Source organism: Salmo salar, chromosome ssa26, assembly GCF_905237065.1.
Source record: "Salmo salar chromosome ssa26, Ssal_v3.1, whole genome shotgun sequence".
Taxonomy (NCBI): Eukaryota; Metazoa; Chordata; class Actinopteri; order Salmoniformes; family Salmonidae; genus Salmo; species Salmo salar.
The window spans coordinates 38,986,786-39,007,493 of NC_059467.1; the positions used below are offsets into that span (position 1 = coordinate 38,986,786).

The following is a 20,708-nucleotide window of genomic DNA, read 5'->3' on the forward strand; positions in this document are numbered from 1 at the left end:
CTTCAGTGACCTGTAGTGGAAAATCAGTTAGCAAGTCAGTGGCCCTGTGGACAGTTTGGCCTGTAGCCAAGCAGTAGCAGCCAGTAAGCTGGTTGGTCTCACACACAAGGACTGATATTTAACAGGTACACCTGTAGCTACAGGCTAAGGGTCTTAACAGGCCTCCAGTAGCTGTAATGGTGGGAAATGACAGGCTGTTTGAGTCATCCAAGTCAATAGAATGACTTGTTAAGCTTTGATCCACAGCTGTGCTGAGTGCTCGCCTGTGTCAGAGAGAAATAGAAAGTGTGAGAGTAAGACTAAGAACAAGAGGAGAGAAAGAAAATAGTGTGAGTGAGACTAAGAACAAGAGGAGAGAAAGAAAATAGTGTGAGTGAGACTAAGAACAAGAGGAGAGAAAGAAAATAGTGTGAGTGAGACTAAGAACAAGAGGAGAGAAAGAAAATAGCGTGAGAGTGAGACTAACTGCTAGTGGTGTTTATACACCAGAGAGAGACAGAGAGAGAGACAGAGAGAGACAGAGAGAAAGAGACACACTGACAGAGAGACACAGACAGACAGAGACACACTGACAGAGAGACACAGACAGAGAAAGACGCAGACAGACAGAAAGACAGAGAGAAAGACAGACAGACAGAGAAAAAACTTAAAGCCTATTTTGTGTGTGGGATGTGAAAGGTGTTTAAATTGGTGTTTGTTTCTCTGTGTGTTTGTCCTGCTTGAAATGATACCCAATCTCTCCAGCTCTCTGCCAGACCGTGTTCATGACTGTACCCTTTCCCAGGCCCTAAACTCAAACAAGAGGTACCAATCCTACAACTGAGCTTAGCAGAGACCTAAATGGAACAACTTGTAACAGCAGATCTTCCTGTCTGGGTTGGCGCCCCCCCTTGGGTTGTGCCGTGGCGGAGATCTTTGTGGGCTATACTCGGCCTTGTCTCAGGATGGTAAGTTGGTGGTTGTAGACATCCCTCTAGTGGTGTGGGGGCTGTGCTTTAGCAAAGTGGGTGGGGTTATATCCTGCCATCGGATGTGGCCAGTGTCTCCTGACCCCTCCTGTCTCAGCCTCCAGTATTTATGCTGCAGTAGTTTATGCGTCAGGGGGCTAGGGTCAGTCTGTTATATCTGGAGTATTTCTCCTGTCTTATCCGGTGTCCTGTGTGAATTTAAGTATGCTCTCTCTCTTTCTCTCTCTTGGAGGACCTGAGCCCTAGGACCATGCCTCAGGACTACCTGGCCTGATGACTCCTTGCTGTCCCCAGTCCACCTGGCCGTGCTGCTGCTCCAGTTTCAACTGTTCTGCCTGCGGCTATGGAACCCTGACCTGTTCACCGGACGTGCTACCTGTCCCAGACCTGCCGTTTTCAACTCTCTAGAGACAGCAGGAGCGGTAGAGATACTCTCATTGATTGGCTATGAAAAGCCAACTGCCATTTACTCCTGAGGTGCTGACCTGTTGCACCCTCGACAACTACTGTGATTATTATTTGACCATGCTCTGTTATAATCTCCACCCGGCACAGCCAGAAGAGGACTGGCCACCCCTCATAGCCTGGTTCCTCTCTAGGTTTCTTCCTAGGTTTTTGCCTTTCTAGGGAGTTTTTCCTAGCCACCGTGCTTCTACACCTGCATTGCTTGCTGTTTGGGGTTTTAGGCTGGGTTTCTGTACAGCCCTTTGAGATACCAGCTGATGTAAGAAGGGCTTTATAAATTAATTTAATTTGAGAAAAACCTTGGCTTAACTTCTTATACAGAGAAAAAAAAGGTACATAGAAAAAAAGATGTGGGTCATCATATAATTACAAATTAGACAAGAATGGGAAAATGTGTTTCTTTTTCTAAAACATTAATATACACAAGGGAGTACATTTGGCATGGTACAAGAGGAAGTGATCTAACAGGAAGTCCTATCTTACAACGTGAACAATAGTGTCAATATGAGAAGCAGCTTTGAGGTAACGGAGGACACACATACAGTACACTGGAACCCCTCTTCTCCTGCGTTTCAAGTCATTTTACATCACTCTAAAACTCCCATTTCCATAACAATGAAAAGGCAAAAATTACATTTTCATCATGACAATAGCCTGGTTATTTTGCATGTAACTCATATTACATTTTCACACAGGCAGGCCTTTAGTGTATAAAAACAAACAAGCGAACAAAGCAAAAGTGAATAAAATGAATGTTCACAGACTGTATTGGGAAAAGATGCGTGCAAAGAGCATATCATTAAGATGGGTGTTAGTAACAGATCCTAAAACATTTTACAACAGAAAGCTCGCAAATCCAAGAGCACTTCAAAAAATATGTCATTTATAAAAATAGTCTTTACTGGCCAGCAAAACAACATCTGTGTCCACTGTATAAAAACAAAGTGTGTAGTGATATCTGACAAGTTAAACAAGTAGGCAGCCTTCATAAACGCTATAAACACCCATTGACCTCTGTCTAACTATTATACCTCCCAGGCTTCTTCGCCTCCTCAAGTTAAATGACTAAATAAATAGAATTTGAGTAAGTATTCTAGGCTGTGCTTTGTTTTCACATTGGAACCACAATCAAATATTCCTGACGATCAACCCTATGTTCTCATCTCCGCTAAAATCATGTAAGGTTTAAAGAAAAGACAATATAAGGGAAATGATCAAACGGTCAAAGATGGTCATGTGATGATGGCTGTGTATAGAGATGTAAAAGGACGCTAAGCCAGATGGGAGTCTGGCTGATTAGCAACGTCAACGGCAGTCGCACAGAGGTTGGGTGTGGTAAATCTCTGTTCCTAAATGTCAGAAACAGGACCAAACCCGGTCCAGCCGCTCAGGAGGACCTCGTCCGTCAGTGGTAGGAACAGACCATTCCTTGGCCCCTCCCCTCGGGGGGGTACTGCAGTGTTGGAACTATGTTTGTGTTCAACTGATGACATTTAGCAGGATAAGGCTGAGGACCAGACAAGTTTGTGGTCGAGGTTGACGATGCTCAGTTGAGGTCCGACCGACCTGCCACAAACACAACAATAAACTCTGCTCAGAGTTCATCATGGTTCTTGGTCAGATCTTCTCCATAGTTGGTGGCCTGACTTCCTACAAACATGTTCCAGTTCTCCAGGATCTCCTCCTTGGTCAGCATTGTGTCCTGAGGAGAGAGAACCCAGTCAGGTTTACATAGTTCTTTAGTAGTAGGATATCTTATAGACTAACACTTGAATTTCAATTCCTCCATTTTGACAGCTAAGACATGATAAAAAAGTATTAACTCAGGCTCTTTATCTTACATATTATTACCAGCCAGAAAATTGGTAAAGAGGAGTGAAAACTTAAACAATCGTTGGGAATCATATTGGTCTGACTCGTAGACTAGGATATAGGATCAGTACCCTGTCCTGGTCTGACTCGTAGACTAGGATATAGGATCAGTACCCTGTCCTGGTCTGACTCGTAGACTAGGATATAGGATCAGTACCCTGTCCTGGTCTGACTCGTAGACTAGGATATAGGATCAGTACCCTGTCCTGGTCTGACTCGTAGACTAGGTTATAGGATCAGTACCTTGTCCTGGTCTGACTCGTAGACTAGGTTATAGGATCAGTACCCTGTCCTGGTCTGACTCGTAGACTAGGATATAGGATCAGTACCCTGTCCTGGTCTGACTCGTAGACTAGGATATAGGATCAGTACCCTGTCCTGGTCTGACTCGTAGACTAGGTTATAGGATCAGTACCCTGTCCTGGTCTGACTCGTAGACTACGTTATAGGATCAGTACCTTGTCCTGGTCTGATTCGTAGACTAGGTTATAGGATCAGTACCTTGTCCTGGTCTGACTCGTAGACTAGGTTATAGGATCAGTACCTTGTCCTGGTCTGATTCGTAGACTAGGTTATAGGATCAGTACCCTGTCCTGGTCTGATTCGTAGACTACGTTATAGGATCAGTACCTTGTCCTGGTCTGATTCGTAGACCAGGTGTCGGGCCTCTGCCATGGCGTGATCGTAGTCCTGGGGCAGGATCCAGTGGCGAATCTCTGCCACGTCCATCTTTCCGTCCTTGTTCAGGTCCCTGAAGTCAGAGAACTGGTCCCGCTCCGTTCTGACCCAGTCTGGTTCTGGACCCCCCTCCTCATGGGAAAACATGTCCGCTGCAATGACACAGGAACATATAGGATGACATACTCAAAGAAGGTCAAAAAGTGAACACTTTGTTTAAAAGTATGCTTATAAACCGTAACTAAATAGTTTGTTAACCATTAGTAAAAATGTTGTAAATCATCGTTCGTTCATGTGCTCATTTGCATTCCCTGTATAAGCCATTTACTATAAGGACCTGTAATCAAAACTCTATAGAACTAATGGTTACCAAGCAAGCTATGTAATGTTTCTAAGCAGTTTCTATGTGGATATTCCTTCAAAAACGCAACCAAAAATGAACAGTGAAATCCTAGAATAGGCAGACGGAGACTAAGTCAGCAGACTGCAGCGTCATAGCAGAGCTTTCCCAAAGCAACCAACAAACAGGCCTTTGATTCCTAATCAGGTCACAGAGCTCATGGGGTTGCCTACATCTTGTGTTAGGAACTCTTCCTCTAGACTAGAAGACCCAGGAGGATACTAACACCAAACCTTGTAAACACTTCCAATATACCATAAGAACATGATATAGTTTGTGAAGAAAATAATTACAAATTGGTTAAAAATAGTTTTGCATTAAAATGAGGGTAAAAAAAAAGGAAATTCCGCTGAAAAAGGAGAGAAAAATGAAGTGAGTGAAAATGACCTGTAACCGGTGTTCATGAAGGGTTAGTCTTCTGATGCAGTGTTAACCCCAGTCACGCCTCCCCAACTCACCAATATACTCATCCTCGTCCACATGTCCGTCTCCATTCTTATCAATGTCCTCCAGGGTCTCCTGCACGCAAACACAGGCAATGATGTCATAAAAGGGGGACACAGAGGTCAACAGCAGTGGGACTCTCACTACTGACAGTAATAAAAGATAAAACACACAGCCCCAGGCAGTATGAGTCGAGCTACGAGGCTCTGCTTACAGATCAGCTAACTGCCTGGATTGGAGACGATGTCGGTTTTCAGAGATGAGATTTTAGCCACTTCTTTAAGAGCAATCTATGGTTGCTTTACTTGTGCAATTTTAGATATATCTAACCATCTGTTTATCTGGAGGAATGGATTGTATATACAGTGCATTAGGAAAGTATTCAGACCCCTTGACTTTTTCCACATTTTGTTACTTTACAGCCTTATTCTAAAATGGACTAAATAGTTGTTTTCCCCCCACAACCAATCTACACGCAATAACCCATAATGACAAACCAAAAACAAGTTTTTAGAAATTTTAGCAAATGTATAAAAAAAAAACGAAACAAAAAATAACAAATATTACATTTACATAAGTATTCAGACCATTTACTCTGTACTTTGTTGAAGCACCTTTAGCAGCAATTACAGCCTCAAGTCTTCTTGGGTATGATGCTACAAGCTTGGCACACCTGTATTTGGGGAGTTTCTCCCATTCTTCTCTGCAGATCCTCTCAAGCTGTGTCAGGTTGGATGGGGAGCGTCACTGCACAGCTATTTTCAGGTCTCTCAAGAGATGTTCGATCGGGTTCAAGTCCGGGCTCTGGCTGGGCCACTCAAGAACATTGAGACTTGTCCCAAAGCCACTCCTGTGTTGTCTTGGCTGTGTGCTTCGGGTCGTTGTCCTGTTGGAAGGTGAACCCTCGACCCAGTGAGGTCCGCTCTGGAGCAGGTTTTCATCAAGAATCTCTCTGTATTTTGCTCCGTTCATCTTTCCTTCGATCCTGGCTAGTCTCCCAGTCCCTGCCGCTGAAAAACATCCCCACAGCATGATGCTGCCACCACCGAGCTTCACCGTAGGGATGGTACCAGGATTCCTCCAGACGTGACACTTGGCATTCAGGCCAAAGAGTTCAATCTCCAAGCAGGCTGTCATGTGCCTTTTACTGAGGAGTGGCTTCCGTCTGGCCACTCAACCATAAATGCATGATTGGTGGAGTGCTGCAGAGATGGTAGTCCTTCTGGAAGGTTCTCCCATCTCCAAAGAGGAACTCTGGAGCTCTGTCAGAGCGACCATTGGGTTCTTGGTCACCTCCCTGACCAAGGCCATTCTCCCCTGATTGCTCAGTTTGGCTGGGTGGCCAGCTCTAGGAAGAGTCTTGGTGGTTCCAAACTTCTTCCATTTAAGAATGATGGAGGACACTGTGTTCTTGGGGATGTTCAATGCTGCTGACATTTTTTGGTACCCTTCCCCAGATTTGTACCTCGACACAATCCTGTCTCGGAGCGCTACGGCAATTCCTTCCACCTCATGGCTTGGTTTTTGCTCTGATATGCACTGTCAACTGTGGGACCTTATATAGACGTGTGTGTGCCCTTCCAAATCATGTTCAAATCAATTGAATTTACCCCAGGTGGACTCCATTCAAGTTGTAGAAAATCTCAAGGATGATCAATGGAAACAGGATGCACCTGAGCTCAATTTCAAGTCTTATAGCAAAGGTTCTGAATGCTTACGTAAATAAGGAATCTGTTTTTGGTTTTTTTTTAATATACATTTGCTAAAATTTCTAAAAACCTATTTTTGCTTTGTCATTATGGTTTATTATGTGTAGATTGATGAGGAACCTTTTTTATTGAATCCATTTTAGAATAAGGCTGTAACGTAACAAAATGTGGAAAAAGTAGAGGTCTGAATACTTTCTGAATGCATTGTATGGTGTAGATGATTTTAAAGTTGTGTGCCATCCCTATACAGTCTCTTAGGTGTGTTTACAGAGCCTCAACTCATCTTGTCAACACTGCACAATCGTTGTGTTCCCTCGTTTGGGATTTAACTTATGACTGTCTCTCTAAGGTTGTAGCAGTTGTTAAGAGAAACAGACGCCTCACAAGTCCTCAGCAGTCGCACTACGCTTCGCTCCACAGGTAATATTACACTTCATTACAACGGTTTGATTTGTTTGATCTGAGCAATTTTTCTTAGCTAGCTACATAGCCGTCTTTGTATCAAAGATAATTGTGTAGTTTAGAGTAATTATCGAGGTTAGCTATCTTCGTCCTCCTAACGTAGTCATCACTGCTAGCTAGCTAGTCAACACTGCTAGCTAGCCAACCAGCCAACTTCTACCGACTAGCAGCACTGTAGAAACTATTACATTACAACGGAACGACTTGATTAGTGTAGTGTTAGTGTTAGTTAGCCAGCTACATAGTTATCTTTACGGTCTTTGCATCGAAGATAATTGTGTAGTTAGAGTAATTATCGAGGCTAGCTAGCCAGCCGCAACGCCAGACTTAGTCAACACACCTAGTCATCATTAGCCCACTGCTAGCTAGCCAACCGTTACCGACTAGCAGCGCTGTAGATACTAATACTTTACAACGGAACGATTTGACTAGTGCAGTGTTAGCTAGCTAGCTACATAGTTGTCTTTGTCATAGCTTGATAATTGTGTAGTTTAGTAATTATTGAGGTTAGCTAGCCAGCTATTTCCGTCCCCCGCGACGCCATTTTTCCAAACCCAGCCAACTATTACCGACGAGCAGCATTGTAGAAACTAAATACATTACAAAGGAACGTCTTGATTAGTGTTATGTTAGCTAGCTACAAAGTTGCTTTTGTATCATGACAAGGTGTAGTACTGAAACTATCGAGGTTACCTAGCCAGCTACACGTTCAAAGTCAACAACGCAGCCACTGCTAGCTAGCCTACTCCACCTGCCAGCAGTACTGTATCATTTTCGTCATTTTAGTCAATAAGATTTTTGCAACGTAAGCTTAACTTTCCGAACATTCGAGACGTGTAGTCCACTTGTCATTCCAATCTCCTTTGCATTAGCGTAGCCTCTTCTGTAGCTTGTCAACTATGTGTCTGTCTATCCCTGTTCTCTCCTCTCTGCACAGGCCATACAAACGCTCCACACCGCGTGGCCGCTGCCACTCTAACCTGGTGGTCCCAGCGCGCACGACCCACGTGGAGTTCCAGGTCTCCGGCAGCCTCTGGAACTGCCGGTCTGCGGCCAACAAGGCTGAGTTCATCTCAGCCTATGCTACCCTCCAGGCCCTAGACTTCCTGGCGCTGACGGAAACATGGATTACCACAGATAACACTGCTACTCCTACTGCTCTCTCCTCGTCTGCCCACGTGTTCTCGCATACCCCTAGAGCATCGAGCCAGCGGGGTGGTGGCACTGGAATCCTCATCTCTCCCAAGTGGACATTCTCTCTTTCTCCCCTGACCCATCTGTCTATCTCCTCATTTGAATTCCATGCTGTCACAGTCACCAGCCCTTTCAAGCTTAACATCCTTATCATTTATCGCCCTCCAGGTTCCCTTGGAGAGTTCATCAATGAGCTTGACGCCTTGATAAGTTCCTTTCCTGAGGATGGCTCACCTCTCACAGTTCTGGGTGACTTTAACCTCCCCACGTCTACCTTTGACTCATTCCTCTCTGCCTCCTTCTTTCCACTCCTCTCCTCTTTTGACCTCACCCTCTCACCTTCCCCCCCTACTCACAAGGCAGGCAATACGCTTGACCTCATCTTCACTAGATGCTGTTCTTCCACTAATCTCATTGCAACTCCCCTCCAAGTCTCTGACCACTACCTTGTATCCTTTTCCCTCTCGCTTTCATCCAACACTTCTCACTCTGCCCCTACTCGGATGGTATTGCGCCGTCCCAACCTTCGCTCTCTCTCTCCCGCTACTCTCTCCTCTTCCATCCTATCATCGCTTCCCTCTGCTCAAACCTTCTCCAACCTATCTCCTGATTCTGCCTCCTCAACCCTCCTCTCCTCCCTCTCTGCATCCTTTGATATTCTCTGTCCCCTATCCTCCAGGCCGGCTCGGTCCTCCCCGCCTGCTCCGTGGCTCGACGACTCACTGCGAGCTCACAGAACAGGGCTCCAGGCAGCCGAGCGGAAATTGGTCGAAAACTCGCCTCCCTGCGGACCTGGCATCCTTTCACTCCCTCCTCTCTACATTTTCCTCTTCTGTCTCTGCTGCTAAAGCCACTTTCTACCACTCTAAATTCCAAGCATCTGCCTCTAACCCTAGGAAGCTCTTTGCTACCTTCTCCTCCCTCCTGAATCCTCCTCCCCCTCCTCCTCCCTCTCTGCGGATGACTTCGTCAACCATTTTGAAAAGAAGGTTAACGACATCCGATCCTCGTTTGCTAAGTCAAACGACACCGCTGGTCCTGCTCACACTGCCCTACCCTGTGCTTTGACCTCTTTCTCCCCTCTCTCTCCAGATGAAATCTCGCGTCTTGTGACGGCCGGCCGCCCAACAACCTGCCCACTTGACCCTATCCCCTCCTCTCTTCTCCAGACCATTTCCGGAGACCTTCTCCCCTACCTCACCTCGCTCATCAACTCATCCTTGACCGCTGGCTACGTCCCTTCCGTCTTCAAGAGAGCGAGAGTTGCACCCCTTCTGAAAAAATCTACACTCGATCCCTCCGATGTCAACAACTACAGACCAGTATCCCTTCTTTCTTTTCTCTCCAAAACTCTTGAACGTGCCGTCCTTGGCCAGCTCTCTCAGAATGACCTTCTTGATCCTAATCAGTCAGGTTTCAAGACTGGGCATTCAACTGAGACTGCTCTTCTCTGTGTCACGGAGGCTCTCCGCACTGCTAAAGCTAACTCTCTCTCCTCTGCTCTCAACCTTCTAGACCTATCTGCTGCCTTTGATACTGTGAAACATCAGATCCTCCTCTCCACCCTCTCCGAGCTGGGCATCTCCGGCGCGGCCCACGCTTGGATTGCGTCCTACCTGACAGGTCGCTCCTACCAGGTGGCGTGGCGAGAATCTGTCTCCGCACCACGTGCTCTCACCACTGGTGTCCCCCAGGGCTCTGTTCTAGGCCCTCACCTATTCTCGCTATACACCAAGTCTCTTGGCTCTGTCATATCCTCACATGGTCTCTCCTATCATTGCTATGCAGACGACACACAATTAATCTTCTCCTTTCCCCCTTCTGACAACCAGGTGGCGAATCGCATCTCTGCATGTCTGGCAGACATATCAGTGTGGATGACGGATCACCACCTCAAGCTGAACCTCGACAAGACGGAGCTGCTCTTCCTCCCGGGGAAGGACTGCCCGTTCCATGATCTCGCCATCACGGTTGACAACTCCCTTGTGTCCTCCTCCCAGAGTGCTAAGAGCCTCGGTGTGACCCTGGACAACACCCTGTCGTTCTCCACTAACATCAAGGCGGTGACCCGATCCTGTAGGTTCATGCTCTACAACATTCGCAGAGTACGACCCTGCCTCACACAGGAAGCGGCGCAGGTCCTAATCCAGGCACTTGTCATCTCCCGTCTGGATTACTGCAACTCGCTGTTGGCTGGGCTCCCTGCCTGTGCCATTAAACCCCTACAACTCATCCAGAACGCCGCAGCCCGTCTGGTGTTCAACCTTCCCAAGTTCTCTCATGTCACCCCGCTCCTCCGCTCTCTCCACTGGCTTCCAGTTGAAGCTCGCATCCGCTACAAGACCATGGTGCTTGCCTACGGAGCTGTGAGGGGAACGGCACCTCCGTACCTTCAGGCTCTGATCAGGCCCTACAACCAAACAAGGGCACTGCGTTCATCCACCTCTGGCCTGCTCGCCTCCCTACCTCTGAGGAAGCACAGTTCCCGCTCAGCCCAGTCAAAACTGTTCGCTGCTCTGGCACCCCAATGGTGGAACAAGCTCCCTCACGACGCCAGGACAGCGGAGTCAATCACCACCTTCCGGAGACACCTGAAACCCCACCTCTTTAAGGAATACCTGGGATAGGATAAAGATATCCTTCTAACCCCCCCCTAAAAGATTTAGATGCACTATTGTAACGTGGTTGTTCCACTGGATATTATAAGGTGAATGCATCAATTTGTAAGTCACTCTGGATAAGAGCGTCTGCTAAATGACTTAAATGTCTGCTAAATGACTTAAAAACTGTCTCTCTAAGGTTGTAGCAGTTGTTAAGAGAGAGGATATGTCATGACTGCCTCCCAAATGCCCCGTTTACATCGTGACGCATTTCATTACTCCGTACGTCATATTCACCGAGTCTTGCCCCGCTACTGAACGGACCAGTGTAGTGTTTTGTAAGGCAAGATGGAGGACACCCTCTCTCCTCAGAGATAGCATTTATTTTGGGATATTGCAAAATATGACATTTTATTCAAGACAGGATAAATATATTGTTTCAGGTGATAAAACATGTTTTGTTTCTTTACTTTTTCCTCAACTTGTTTCTCTAACTTTATAGCAAGTCAAGCAAGCCAAGAGTGTTTATGGGTAATGTGAACGAGGCTTAAGGTTGTAACTTTAGCAGTTGTTATTAGAGCAGTATGTCATCACTACCTCAAAATGCAGTCACCCCCCTTACCAGCCAACATAGCTTCACACAAAAACACACCATGTTTCAAGCAGGTTATAAATGCCCCTGGTGAAGCCTACTGAAAGATTAAAGACCACTTACCCTGGGGAGTGGATGACTAATAATAAACAACATGTGTTATTAAAAATATGGAACATAATGAATATAGACCTCTCCATAGCAGGACTCATCCAGGATATCTCCTCTACAACACCAGTAGTATAGGGGTTCATCTCCTCTACAACACCAGTAGTATAGGGGTTCATCTTCGCTACAACACCAGTAGTATAGGGGTTCATCTCCGCTACAACCCCAGTAGTATAGGGGTTCATCTCCCCTACAACCCCAGTAGTATAGGGGTTCATCTCCTCTACAACCCCAGTAGTATAGGGGTTCATCTCCTCTACAACCCCAGTAGTATAGGGGTTCATCTCCTCTACAACCCCAGTAGTATAGGGGTTCATCTCCTCTACAACCCCAGTAGTATAGGGGTTCATCTCCTCTACAACCCCAGTAGTATAGGGGTTCATCTCCGCTACAACCCCAGTAGTATAGGGGTTCATCTCCGCTACAACCCCAGTAGTATAGGGGTTCATCTCCGCTACAACCCCAGTAGTATAGGGGTTCATCTCCCCTACAACCCCAGTAGTATAGGGGTTCATCTCCGCTACAACCCCAGTAGTATAGGGGTTCATCTCCTCTACAACACCAGTAGTATAGGGGTTCATCTCCGCTACAACACCAGTAGTATAGGGGTTCATCTCCTCTACAACACCAGTAGTATAGGGGTTCATCTCCTCTACAACCCCAGTAGTATAGGGGTTCATCTCCTCTACAACCCCAGTAGTATAGGGGTTCATCTCCGCTACAACCCCAGTAGTATAGGGGTTCATCTCCCCTACAACCCCAGTAGTATAGGGGTTCATCTCCCCTACAACCCCAGTAGTATAGGGGTTCATCTCCGCTACAACCCCAGTAGTATAGGGGTTCATCTCCGCTACAACCCCAGTAGTATAGGGGTTCATCTCCCGCTACAACCCCAGTAGTATAGGGGTTCATCTCCCCTACAACCCCAGTAGTATAGGGGTTCATCTCCGCTACAACCCCAGTAGTATAGGGGTTCATCTCCGCTACAACACCAGTAGTATAGGGGTTCATCTCCTCTACAACACCAGTAGTATAGGGGTTCATCTCCTCTACAACACCAGTAGTATAGGGGTTCATCTCCTCTACAACCCCAGTAGTATAGGGGTTCATCTCCGCTACAACCCCAGTAGTATAGGGGTTCATCTCCCCTACAACCCCAGTAGTATAGGGGTTCATCTCCCCTACAACCCCAGTAGTATAGGGGTTCATCTCCGCTACAACCCCAGTAGTATAGGGGTTCATCTCCGCTACAACCCCAGTAGTATAGGGGTTCATCTCCCCTACAACCCCAGTAGTATAGGGGTTCATCTCCCCTACAACCCCAGTAGTATGGGGTTCATCTCCGCTACAACCCCAGTAGTATAGGGGTTCATCTCCGCTACAACCCCAGTAGTATAGGGGTTCATCTCCGCTACAACCCCAGTAGTATAGGGGTTCATCTCCGCTACAACCCCAGTAGTATAGGGGTTCATCTCCCCTACAACCCCAGTAGTATAGGGGTTCATCTCCCCTACAACCCCAGTAGTATAGGGGTTCATCTCCCCTACAACCCCAGTAGTATAGGGGTTCATCTCCGCTACAACCCCAGTAGTATAGGGGTTCATCTCCGCTACAACCCCAGTAGTATAGGGGTTCATCTCCGCTACAACCCCAGTAGTATAGGGGTTCATCTCCGCTACAACACCAGTAGTATAGGGGTTCATCTCCTCTACAACACCAGTAGTATAGGGGTTCATCTCCTCTACAACACCAGTAGTATAGGGGTTCATCTCCTCTACAACACCAGTAGTATAGGGGTTCATCTCCTCTACAACACCAGTAGTATAGGGGTTCATCTCCGCTACAACCCCAGTAGTATAGGGGTTCATCTCCGCTACAACCCCAGTAGTATAGGGGTTCATCTCCGCTACAACACCAGTAGTATAGGGGTTCATCTCCCCTACAACACCAGTAGTATAGGGGTTCATCTCCCCTACAACACCAGTAGTATAGGGGTTCATCTCCCCTACAACACCAGTAGTATAGGGGTCCATCTCCCCTACAACCCCAGTAGTATAGGGGTCCATCTCCCCTACAACCCCAGTAGTATAGGGGTCCATCTCCCCTACAACCCCAGTAGTATAGGGGTTCATCTCCCCTACAACCCCAGTAGTATAGGGGTTCATCTCCCTACAACCCCAGTAGTATAGGGGTTCATCTCCCTACAACCCCAGTAGTATAGGGGTTCATCTCCCCTACAACCCCAGTAGTATAGGGGTTCATCTCCGCTACAACCCCAGTAGTATAGGGGTTCATCTCCGCTACAACCCCAGTAGTATAGGGGTTCATCTCCGCTACAACCCCAGTAGTATAGGGGTTCATCTCCGCTACAACACCAGTAGTATAGGGGTTCATCTCCGCTACAACACCAGTAGTATAGGGGTTCATCTCCGCTACAACACCAGTAGTATAGGGGTTCATCTCCGCTACAACACCAGTAGTATAGGGGTTCATCTCCTCTACAACACCAGTAGTATAGGGGTTCATCTCCTCCACAACACCAGTAGTATAGGGGTTCATCTCCTCTACAACACCAGTAGTATAGGGGTTCATCTCCTCTACAACACCAGTAGTATAGGGGTTCATCTCCTCTACAACACCAGTAGTATAGGGGTTCATCTCCTCCACAACACCAGTAGTATAGGGGTTCATCTCCTCTACAACACTTGAGTGTTATAGGGGTTATGGGCCCACTATGGTAGGGAGGAGGCACGTCAAATTACCCAATAATAACAACATGGATGTGATTTAACGTCATGGCTTGGGTCTTCCTCTGAAAGACTGCCCCTATTGACTACAACCACAAGGTGTGATCACCACAATCAATGAAGACAACACTGCCCAAGCAGCAACCCAGAAACATTTCTGAAAAATGAACCATCAATAATTAACTCAGTCAAATGGGTATTACAGTTTTTATGAAGACAGAAGCCTAGTGCATTAGTTTCTCCATGTTTGCCAGAAGACTGTTCAGCGCTGTCAGTTTTATATTTAAGTGGCATGGGTCGGTTTGTCCCACTAGACCTGTTCCAAAAAATCTACACATTTTTTCCAGGCTGAGTAAAGTGTCATTAGAGAGCGGGATCTGAATGCAGAGCACTCCTAGTGGGACATCATCAGACAGAAACAGATTTCACAGAAACTCTCATCTGTTCCAAGAATTAGAAAACATTTTCGGAAAGCCAGTCAACTCATCTATAGAGTACGATGAGGAGTTTTCAATACAGCTTTAAACTCTTCACATAACTCAGGTTTTAAAGCTGCTTCTCAAATACACCCCTGATTTACTACGTTTCACTTAACCTGTTATGGCTAGGGGGCAGTATTTTCACGGCTGGATAAAAAACGTACCCGATTTAATCTGGTTAATACTCCTGCCCAGTAACTAGAATATGCATATAATTATTGGCTTTGGATAGAAAACACTCCAAAGTTTCTAAAACTGTTTGAATGGTGTCTGTGAGTATAACAGAACTCAAATGGCAGGTCAAAACCTGAGAGATTCCTTTACAGGAAGTGGCCTGTCTGACCATTTCTTGAACTTCTTTGCCATCTCTATCTTTTACAAAGGATATCTGCTCTAACGTGACACTTCCTACGTCTTCCATGGGCGCTCAGAGCCCGGGAAAAACCTGAATGTCGTCATCCCAGCCCCAGGCTGAAACACATTATCGCCTTTCAAGTGGCCGATCAAGGGACTGTGGGCTTAGGCGAGTGCCCTGGCCGCCCCCGTCTTTGTGATTTTTCCTCTGTTTGCCGAAAAGGAGATTCCCGGTCGGAATATTATCGCTTTTTTACAAGATTGCATAAAAATTGATTTTAAACAGCGGTTGACATGCTTCGAAGTACGGTAATGGAATATTTAGAATTTTTTTGTCACGAATTGCGCCATGCGCACGACCCTGATTTACCATTTCGGATAGTGTCTGGGACGCACGAACAAAACGCCGCTATTCGGATATAACGATGGATTATTTTGGACCAAACCAACATTTGTTATTGAAGTAGCAGTCCTGGGAGTGCATTCTGACGAAGACAACAAAAGGTAATCAAACTTTTATAATAGTAAATCTGATTTTGGTGAAGGCTAAACTTGCCGGGTGTCTAAATAGCTAGCCCGTGATGGCTGGGCTATGTACTTAGAATATTGCAAAATGTGCTTTCACCAAAAAGCTATTTTAAAATCGGACATATCGAGTGCATAGAGGAGTTCTGTATCTATAATTCTTAAAATAATTGTTATGCTTTTTGTGAACGTTTATCGTGAGTAATTTAGTAAATTGTTAGCAAATTCCCGGAAGTTTGCGGGGGTATGCTAGTTCTGAACGTCACATGCTAATGTAAAAAGCTGGTTTTTGATATAAATATGAACTTGATTGAACAAAACATGCATGTATTGTATAACATAATGTCCTAGGTGTGTCATCTGATGAAGATCATCAAAGGTTAGTGCTGCATTTAGCTGTCTTCTGGGTTTTTGTGACATTATATGCTAGCTTGAAAAATGGGTGTCTGATTATTTCTGGCTTGGTACTCTGCTGACATAATCTAATGTTTTGCTTTCGCTGTAAAGCCTTTTTGAAATCGGACAGTGTGGTTAGATAAAGGAGAGTCTTGTCTTTAAAATGCTGTGAAATAGTCATATGTTTGAAAAATTGAAGTTTTTGTATTTTTGAGGAATTTGTAATTCGCGCCACGCCTATCATTGGATATTGGAGCAGGTGTTCCGCTAGCGGAACGTCTAGATGTAAGAGGTTAATCTTAATCCAGAAGAAGTTAGAGGTTCTCAAATCAGTTTTCTAGGCTGCTGTGGAGTTTGCGGTTTGTCTATCTACTGATACACTACCATAACCCACGTGAGAGTTTCTGCATTAGCCAACTCATTTCTGCTAACTCAGCAATAACAGGCTGGCATCCAGGCCAACACTAGACATTTCAGTGCAGAATGGAACACTAACCAGGACCACGATGTCCTTCATGTGGTCAAACTCCTCTGGGTGGAGGAAGGAGGTGAACTCTTCTCTATCAGCTGCCAGGTCTCCATCCAGATCAGCTGTTTGAAATCTCCTCTCGTCCCTGGGCAGCATCTTCTTAAAGCTGAACTGGTCTGTGGCCTCTTCAAACTCCTCTGGGTTAGCTTGGAGGAAAGACAAACAACTGTAGTAGAGCTGCTGGCTTAAATAACTAGGTTGGTCATGAATCTGGATGGAAGGTGTGATATTGTTAGCTGTCACACATGAGAGAGGAGAGAGGGGCCATGGGTCGGCCAACCAGAGAGGGGCCATGGGTCGGCCAACCAGAGAGGGGCCATGGGTCGGCCAACCAGAGAGGGGCCATGGGTCGGCCAACCAGAGAGGGGCCATGGGTCGGCCAACCAGAGAGGAGAGAGGGGCCATGGGTCGGCCAACCAGAGAGGAGAGAGGGGCCATGGGTCGGCCAACCAGAGAGGAGAGAGGGGCCATGGGTCGGCCAACCAGAGAGGAGAGAGGGGCCACAGTCGGTCAACCAGAGAGGAGAGAGGGGCTATGGGTCGGTCAACCAGAGAGGAGAGAGGGGCTATGGGTCGGCCAACCAGAGAGGAGAGAGGGGCCACAGGTCGGTCAACCAGAGAGGAGAGAGGGGCTATGGGTCGGTCAACCAGAGAGGAGAGAGGGGCTATGGGTCGGCCAACCAGAGAGGAGAGAGGGGCCATGGGTCGGCCAACCAGAGAGGAGAGAGGGGCCATGGGTCGGCCAACCAGAGAGGAGAGAGGGGCTATGGGTCGGACAACCAGAGAGGAGAGAGGGGCCATGGGTCGGACAACCAGAGAGGAGAGAGGTGAGGATTTGCTTGAATCCTTAGTCATATCATATCTGACAGAACATGTCATAAGCAGGTCATATCATATCTGACAGAACATGTCATAAGCAGGTCATATCATATCTGACAGAACATGTCATAAGCAGGTCATATCATATCTGACAGAACATGTCATAAGCAGGTCATATCATATCTGACAGAACATGTCATAAGCAGGTCATATCATATCTGACAGAACATGTCATAAGCAGGTCATATCATATCTGACAGAACATGTCATAAGCAGGTCATATCATATCTGACAGAACATGTCATAAGCAGGTCATATCATATCTGACAGAACATGTCATAAGCAGGTCATATCATATCTGACAGAACATGTCATAAGCAGGTCATATCATATCTGACAGAACATGTCATAAGCAGGTCATATCATATCTGACAGAACATGTCATAAGCAGGTCATATCATATCTGACAGAACATGTCATAAGCAGGTCATATCATATCTGACAGAACATGTCATAAGCAGGTCATATCATATCTTACACAGGTAGTAGCCATAGGTAGCCTGCTTGTACTCATCCCACGAGATCTTGTTGTCTTTGTTGAGGTCGTAATCCGTCCACACCTTGGCCACGTTCTCATAGACGTAACGCTTCTGCACCCGCTTGATCCAGGCCTTCAGTTCAGTGATGGTGACATAGCCATCTCCATCACTGTCTATCCGGTCCACTATCTTACTGTGGGATACAGAGGACACAAACAGTACTATAGTCTATCATTCATTTCCTTTCATTATAATGCATAGCCATACATAGATGCAGTTTAATATAACGGGCCATATATTTCCTTTAGAAAAAGAAACAGAGACATGAGTTGATGTCTTCAGTGACATAAGTAAGCAGTTATTCTAGCAACACAACACTATCAGTTTATACATAGTCAGCCAGCCATGAGAGAATAAAAACCTATTGAGTTACATGTTTGCTTTGGGAGGAACTTGTGCCTAAATAATATTGAGAGTCTGTTCTATTTAGGAAGTTAGTTTTCCACCAACTAGAGTAAACGGGTTTATATCCATCTTGGTTGCCACGTTGTGATGTTAAGAGGGTCCTCCCACTCAACGCCATTCAGGAAAGGGAATTCTCAGGGAGAAGCCCAACCACACAACCTACGCCCATTTCAGCCAACGTGTGTAACATAGAGCCAACATGTCATCTGAGCAGTGGTAAAGATGAAACGGAACCACAGGAAGCAGGACAGGTCTCTCTATGAAAGAGCACACCGAGACAGTGTAGTTGACACGTTCCACGGGTTCCAACACACATTTAAAACCCACGAACAACATTCTGTCCGTGGTTCTCAACTTTTATCCAACTCTCTCAACACCACAAAACTTCCTCTTGCTTCTTTAATGCATTATCCATAATTAAGAACTACACTCTGCAATTATAATATGACCGGGGAATGTGTGCGAGCGAATAGCACTCGCTCTACATTTAAAAGCGTAATAATGCACCGTTATATCATGCGGGTCTGCTGGCATGCAAATGTCTCAGGCACCACTTGGGCGAGTTGTGAAATTTTAATAACCCAAAGCCAAGAGAACACGAAATACATTAACAGGAATATGCGACTATTGTGACCCACATCTTTGGAGATGTGTGACAATAGCCCACATTACGCACAAGAGGTTGGTTGCGTCACCATCGCCTGCGCTCCAGATATAGACCCTCGCGACGCAACGACACCAACGTCAAGCGTTATCAGAGAATAATGGAACTGAGGAGAACCGAATAAACTGTCATCTTTCAACTACTTTTGAACTTTAGTGACCCTGCATTGTATCACGTGTATCTCTAGTCTTTTCAGGGGAACCTTACCCAAGCCTGTCTTTGCTCTCCTCCGGGGTAAGCTGGTCGAAGGTAGTAGCGTCCTCCTTTCCCAGAAAGGCCTCATGATCGAATTGGAAGCTCTGGTTGTCTTCGTTGGCTTGCTTAATGAGTTCTAACGGGTCGTGGTGGACGCGCTCTTTTCTTAGCGTTGGTTTACCGAGCACTACACAAGAGCAGAGGAGCAGAACGCACACGTAGCTGTACACGTCCATCATTGGGTGTTTGGAGACAGACCTGCTGTTGCGGAGTGAGCCGTATTTAGCCCGCTGCTACAAATGTAGCCAATTTGTTACAAGTCTGCTGAGGCGAAATAAAACAACAGCGCAAGCTGGCTACTTTCTTACTTTGAGGAGCGCAACAATGTTGCTGAAACGCGGCATCCAAGCGTCAAGTCTTGCACTAAACTCTATGTGCATTTAAATACATTACACGGGTCACTTCAGACCAGTACAGCCCGCCCCAGGTCGTATTTTCGTTTCAAACATGCCCGGCTGGTTACCACGGGACACCACAGAGCTCAACCTAGCGAGGTTGCTTCCTATTTCACGTACAACCATTCACATATTCGCTTTCAGCGCTGGTTCAGCCTCACTCATTGTTAGTGTCTCTGCCATTGGTCCACGGGCTGTCTGTAACACGAGATGACTATGGGCGCCACGTTGCAAGATGACACGTAAACCTGCCGTAGAACTCTCACGCATTTTTTGAGGGTCTGACAAAAATAGTTGTGTCCCTCCTTAATCACTTTGTTGTCTCCCTGTTTTACTGATATGGGTATGTTTATGTTCTCTCTCACTCTCTCAATTTTCAATTGAATTCAATTGTATCTCTCTCTCTGTGTGTGTGTGTGTGTGTGTGTGTGTGTGTGTGTGTGTGTGTGTGTGTGTGTGTGTGTGTGTGTGTGTTTTCTTCAGAATATATTAGACTATTGATTTAACATAACAAATGCACAAACAGCAGAAGTCCACAAAGCAGGATACCATACCCATCATATTTGACACTTGTAGGGGCCCCGGTCTTTAGCTGAAGACAGCATTAAAACAGCTCATGGTTATTATCATGACAGGCATTGAGACATAGATAGGACAAATAGCATCATATTATTATTATTTCACATTTACATTTCAGTCATTTAGCAGACACTTATCCAGAGTGACTTACAGTAGTGAGAGAATACATTCTTTTTTGTACTTTTTGTATTTCAATATGTTTTAACATGCAATAGGAGAGTCTGTGTACCCTGGAAACAACTCGCTGACAGCTCCTCCCTAATCTCCATTTGTAGGGAGGAGAACATTTATTTTGTCATTCAGCATTAGCATAATAAGCCCAACACATGGAACTTAGCTTTTTTGCATAAACTGTACATCCCAGTGTTTTATTATAAAGGACCCTGGGGCTAACTGGCCTTTTTATTTAAT

At 45.9% G+C, this 20,708-nt stretch overlaps 1 protein-coding gene across 1 annotated transcript; it reads right to left on the reverse strand.

The window, feature by feature from the left end:
• Nucleotides 1–1,700: 1,700 nt before the first annotated feature.
• On the reverse strand, nt 1,701–19,799 carry LOC106596505 (reticulocalbin-1). Its single transcript, XM_045708267.1, has 6 exons — nt 19,276–19,799; nt 17,939–18,132; nt 16,550–16,728; nt 4,842–4,902; nt 3,936–4,135; nt 1,701–3,135 (listed from the first exon to the last, which is right to left on the reverse strand). Exons 1-6 carry the CDS (start codon nt 19,500–19,502, stop codon nt 3,028–3,030), a joined length of 969 nt encoding a protein of 322 aa, XP_045564223.1. The 5' UTR covers nt 19,503–19,799; the 3' UTR covers nt 1,701–3,027.
• Between the last annotated feature and the right edge of the window lie 909 nt (nt 19,800–20,708).

What these genes read in the sequence shown, in the direction of transcription:
- LOC106596505 (XM_045708267.1), bottom strand. Translation starts at nt 19,502, where the DNA reads ATGATGGACGTGTACAGCTACGTGTGCGTTCTGCTCCTCTGCTCTTGT. An exon ending in GAGAGCAAAGACAGGCTTGG is followed by an intron (nt 18,133 to 19,275) that starts GTAAGGTTCCCC and finishes TGTATCCCACAG; the next exon opens with TAAGATAGTGGACCGGATAG. An exon ending in TGAAGGACATCGTGGTCCTG is followed by an intron (nt 4,903 to 16,549) that starts GTTAGTGTTCCA and finishes GTTTGCGTGCAG; the next exon opens with GAGACCCTGGAGGACATTGA.